Raw genomic sequence first — 6,000 nt, forward strand, 5'->3', positions numbered from 1 at the left:
GTCTGGTTAATCTGAGACTCAGCGATACTGTTGCTACGATAGGATGAACTGCAGCGATGAGTATGATGCAAGACGTGGCACTCTCAACGTACGTGTGTACAGGTTCTCTGTGCAGCAACATGATAGTAGTGGGACCAAAACAGCAGAGAAGTTTTAGCTTCACCCTTCACTATCTTGTAGTTTTTTGCGTAACTCTGGTATAGCTGTTGACTTCATACGTGGCTGACTACTGTTTTACTGTGGTGTAATTGATTATTTAATCTCTGTGCTGCATGCTTGCTTGATTGATATGTGTGCTAATTGATTGATCTCTGTGCTGCTGTAGGGTGACGTTGGAAGAGCTGGCTTCAGTTACCCAGGACCAAGAGGACCAACGGTAAACACACAGACATTAGCAGAGTAACGCCTTCCCTGACGCACAGTCTGACCTCTGACCTGTGTGTGTTTGCAGGGAGATCGCGGGGAGAAGGGCGGCCCAGGGCCCAGAGGAGGCAGAGGAGACTGTGGCCCCAAGGGAGGCCCAGGGGGAAAGGGAACCTCTGGAGAAGAGGGAGAACCAGGGCCTCAGGGAGAACCTGGATTCAGAGGACCAAGAGGAGTGGGTGGACGAGATGTACGTAGCCACACACATACCTACAGTTCCTTCACACCGTGGATGAGTGTGTGAGTGAGTGTGTGAGTGAGTGAGTGAGTGAGTGAGTGAGTGAGTGAGTGAGTGAGTGAGTGAGTGAGTGAGTGAGTGAGTGAGTGAGTGAGTGAGTGAATGAGTGAGTGTATGGGTGGGTGAGTGTGTGTGTGTGAGTGAGTGTGTGAGTGTGTGGGTGAGTGAGTGTGAGTGAGTGAGTGAGTGAGTGAGTGAGTGAGTGAGTGAGTGAGTGAGTGTGTGAGTGAGTGAGTGAGTGAGTGAGTGAGTGAGTGAGTGAGTGAGTGAGTGAGTGAGTGAGTGAGTGTGTGAGTGAGTGTTATAATATGTGTATGAAAGCATCTCTTTTCTCTCTACAGGGAGATCCAGGTCCCGAGGGAGACCCCGGCCTCACAGTAAGAACCTCTATCCCTCTATGATCATCCCTCTATGATCATCCCTCTATCCCTCTATATCATCCATATTTGATCATCTCTCTATCCCTCTATATCATCCATCTTTGATCATCCCTCTAACCCTCTATGATCATCCATCTTTGATCATTCCTCTATATCATCCTTCTATGATCATCCCTCTATGATCATCCATCTTTGATCATCCCTCTATATCATCCATCTTTGATCATCCCTCTATGATCATCCCTCTTTGATCATCCCTCTATCCCTCTATGATCATCCCTCTTTGATCATCCCTCTATCCCTCTATGATCATCCCTCTATCCCTCTATGATCATCCATCTTTGATCATCCCTCTAACCCTCTATGATCATCCATCTTTGATCATCCCTCTATGATCATCCATCTTTGATCATCCCTCTATGATCATCCCTCTATGATCATCCCTCTTTGATCATCCATCCATCCCTCTTTGATCATCCCTCTATCCCTCTTTGATCATCCCTCTATCCTTCTTTGATCATCCCTCCATCCCTCTTTGATCATCCCTCTATCCCTCTTTGATCATCCCTCTTTGATCATCCCTCTATCCCTCTATGATCATCCCTCCATCCCTCTTTGATCATCCCTCTATCCCTCTATGATCATCCCTCCATCCCTCTTTGATCATCCCTCTTTGATCATCCCTCCATCCCTCTTTGATCATCCCTCCATCCTTTTTGATCATCCCTCCATCCCTTTTTGATCATCCCTCCATCCCTCTATGATCATCCCTCTTTGATCATCCCTCCATCCCTCTTTGATCATCCCTCTATCCCTTTTTGATCATCCCTATTTGATCATCCCTCTATGATCATCCCTCTTTGATCATCCATCCATCCCTCTTTGATCATCCCTCTATCCCTCTTTGATCATCCCTCTATCCCTCTTTGATCATCCCTCCATCCCTCTTTGATCATCCCTCTATCCCTCTTTGATCATCCCTCCATCCCTCTTTGATCATCCCTCTTTGATCATCCCTCCATCCCTTTTTGATCATCCCTATTTGATCATCCCTCTATGATCATCCCTCTTTGATCATCCATCCATCCCTCTTTGATCATCCCTCTATCCCTCTTTGATCATCCTCTATCCCTCTTGATCATCCCTCCATCCTCTTTGATCATCCTCTATCCCTCTTTGATCATCCCTCCATCCCTCTTTGATCATCCCTCCATCCCTCTTTGATCATCCCTCTTTGATCATCCCTCCATCCCTCTTTGATCATCCCTCTATGATCATCCCTCTATCCCTCTTTGATCATCCCTCCATCCCTCTTTGATCATCCCTCTATCCCTCTATGATCATCCCTCCATCCCTCTTTGATCATCCCTCTATCCCTCTATGATCATCCCTCCATCCCTCTTTGATCATCCCTCCATCCCTCTTTGATCATCCCTCCATCCCTCTTTGATCATCCCTCCATCCCTTTTTGATCATCCCTCCATCCCTTTTTGATCATCCCTCCATCCCTCTATGATCATCCCTCTTTGATCATCCCTCCATCCCTCTTTGATCATCCCTCTTTGATCATCCCTCCATCCCTTTTTGATCATCCCTCTTTGATCATCCCTCTATGATCATCCCTCTTTGATCATCCATCCATCCCTCTTTGATCATCCCTCTATCCCTCTTTGATCATCCCTCCATCCCTCTTTGATCATCCCTCTATCCCTCTTTGATCATCCCTCCATCCCTCTTTGATCATCCCTCCATCCCTCTTTGATCATCCCTCTTTGATCATCCCTCCATCCCTCTTTGATCATCCCTCTATGATCATCCCTCTATCCCTCTTTGATCATCCCTCTTTGATCATCCCTCCATCCCTCTTTGATCATCCCTCCATCCCTCTTTGATCATCCCTCTATCCCTCTATGATCATCCCTCCATCCCTCTTTGATCATCCCTCTATCCCTCTATGATCATCCCTCCATCCCTCTTTGATCATCCCTCCATCCCTCTTTGATCATCCCTCTTGATCATCCCTCCATCCCTCTTTGATCATCCCTCCATCCCTTTTTGATCATCCCTCCATCCCTTTTGATCATCCCTCCATCCCTCTATGATCATCCTCTTTGATCATCCCTCCATCCCTCTTTGATCATCCCTCCATCCCTTTTTGATCATCCCTCCATCCCTTTTTGATCATCCCTCCATCCCTCTATGATCATCCCTCTTTGATCATCCCTCCATCCCTCTTGATCATCCCTCCATCCCTCTTTGATCATCCCTCTTTGATCATCCCTCCATCCCTTTTGATCATCCCTCTTTGATCATCCTCTATGATCATCCCTCTTTGATCATCCATCCATCCCTCTTTGATCATCCCTCTATCCCTCTTTGATCATCCCTCTATCCCTCTTTGATCATCCCTCCATCCCTCTTTGATCATCCCTCTTGATCATCCCTCCATCCCTTTTGATCATCCTCTTTGATCATCCCTCTATGATCATCCCTCTATCCCTCTTTGATCATCCTCTTTGATCATCCCTCCATCCTCTTTGATCATCCCTCTATCCTCTATGATCATCCCTCCATCCTCTTGATCATCCTTCCATCCTCTTTGATCATCCTCCATCCCTCTTTGATCATCCTCTTTGATCATCCCTCCATCCCTTTTTGATCATCCTCTATGATCATCCCTCTTGATCATCCCTCTATCCCTCTATATCATCCATCTTTGATCATCCCTCTATCCCTCTTTGATCATCCCTCTATCCCTCTTTGATCATCCTTCTATCCCTCTATATCATCCATCTTTGATCATCCCTCCATCCCTCTATGATCATTCCTCTTTGATAATCCCTCTATGATCATCCCTCTATATCATCCATCTTTGATCATCCCTCTATGATCATTCCTCTTTGATAATCCCTCTATGACCATCCCTCTATCCCTCTATATCATCGATCTATGATCATCCCTCTATCCCTCTATATCATCCCTCTTTGATCATCCCTCTTTGATCATCCCTCCATCCCTTTTTGATCATCCCTCTTTGATCATCCCTCTATGATCATCCCTCTATCCCTCTTTGATCATCCCTCTTTGATCATCCCTCCATCCCTCTTTGATCATCCCTCTATCCCTCTATGATCATCCCTCCATCCCTCTTTGATCATCCCTCTATCCCTCTATGATCATCCCTCCATCCCTCTTTGATCATCCCTCCATCCCTCTTTGATCATCCCTCTTTGATCATCCCTCCATCCCTCTTTGATCATCCCTCCATCCCTTTTTGATCATCCCTCCATCCCTTTTTGATCATCCCTCCATCCCTCTATGATCATCCCTCTTTGATCATCCCTCCATCCCTCTTTGATCATCCCTCCATCCCTCTTTGATCATCCCTCTTTGATCATCCCTCTTTGATCATCCATCCATCCCTCTTTGATCATCCCTCTATCCCTCTTTGATCATCCCTCTATCCCTCTTTGATCATCCCTCCATCCCTCTTTGATCATCCCTCCATCCCTTTTTGATCATCCCTCCATCCCTTTTTGATCATCCCTCCATCCCTCTATGATCATCCCTCTTTGATCATCCCTCCATCCCTCTTTGATCATCCCTCCATCCCTCTTTGATCATCCCTCTTTGATCATCCCTCCATCCCTTTTTGATCATCCCTCTTTGATCATCCCTCTATGATCATCCCTCTTTGATCATCCATCCCTCTTTGATCATCCCTCTATCCCTCTTTGATCATCCCTCTATCCCTCTTTGATCATCCCTCCATCCCTCTTTGATCATCCCTCTTTGATCATCCCTCCATCCCTTTTTGATCATCCCTCTTTGATCATCCCTCTATGATCATCCCTCTATCCCTCTTTGATCATCCCTCTTTGATCATCCCTCCATCCCTCTTTGATCATCCCTCTATCCCTCTATGATCATCCCTCCATCCCTCTTTGATCATCCTTCCATCCCTCTTTGATCATCCCTCCATCCCTCTTTGATCATCCCTCTTTGATCATCCCTCCATCCCTTTTGATCATCCCTCTATGATCATCCCTCTTTGATCATCCCTCTATCCCTCTATATCATCCATCTTTGATCATCCCTCTATCCCTCTTTGATCATCCCTCTATCCCTCTTTGATCATCCTTCTATCCCTCTATATCATCCATCTTTGATCATCCCTCCATCCCTCTATGATCATTCCTCTTTGATAATCCTCTATGATCATCCTCTATATCATCCATCTTTGATCATCCCTCTATGATCATTCCTCTTTGATAATCCCTCTATGACCATCCCTCTATCCCTCTATATCATCCATCTTTGATCATCCCTCTATCCCTCTATATCATCCATCTTTGATCATCCCTCTATCCATCTTTGATCATCCCTCTATCCCTCTTTGATCATCCCTCTATCCCTCTTTGATCATCCCTCTTTGATCATCCTCTATCCATCTTTGATCATCCCTCTATCCCTCTTTGATCATCCCTCTATCCCTCTTTGATCATCCTCTATCCATCTTTGATCATCCCTCTATCCTCTTTGATCATCCCTCTATGATCATCCCTCTATGCCTCTTTGGTCATCCCTCTATCCCTCTATATCATCCATATTTGATCATCCCTCTATCCCTCTATATCATCCATATTTGATCATCCCTCTATCCCTCTTTGATCATCCCTCTATCCATCTTTGATCATCCCTCTATCCCTCTTTGATCATCCCTCTATCCCTCTTTGATCATCCCTCTATGATCATCCCTCTATGCCTCTTTGGTCATCCCTCTATCCCTCTATATCATCCATATTTGATCATCCCTCTATCCCTCTATATCATCCCTCTTTGATCATCCCTCTATCCATCTTTGATCATCCCTCTATCCCTCTTTGATCATCCCTCTATGATCATCCCTCTATGCCTCTTTGGTCATCCCTCTATCCCTCTATATCATCCATATTTGAT

General features: G+C 45.6%; 1 protein-coding gene across 1 annotated transcript in view; it reads left to right on the forward strand.

Moving 5' to 3' along the window:
* LOC135565735 (collagen alpha-2(VI) chain-like) overlaps positions 1-6,000 on the forward strand; it is a 37,535-nt gene that overhangs the window by 11,748 nt on the left and 19,787 nt on the right. Inside the window, 3 exon segments of the mRNA XM_065013651.1 lie at positions 326-376; positions 452-613; positions 1,003-1,038. Of these exon segments, the coding sequence (XP_064869723.1) occupies positions 326-376; positions 452-613; positions 1,003-1,038 (249 nt within the window).

This window comes from Oncorhynchus nerka, linkage group LG9b, assembly GCF_034236695.1.
Source record: "Oncorhynchus nerka isolate Pitt River linkage group LG9b, Oner_Uvic_2.0, whole genome shotgun sequence".
NCBI classification, from domain to species: Eukaryota; Metazoa; Chordata; class Actinopteri; order Salmoniformes; family Salmonidae; genus Oncorhynchus; species Oncorhynchus nerka.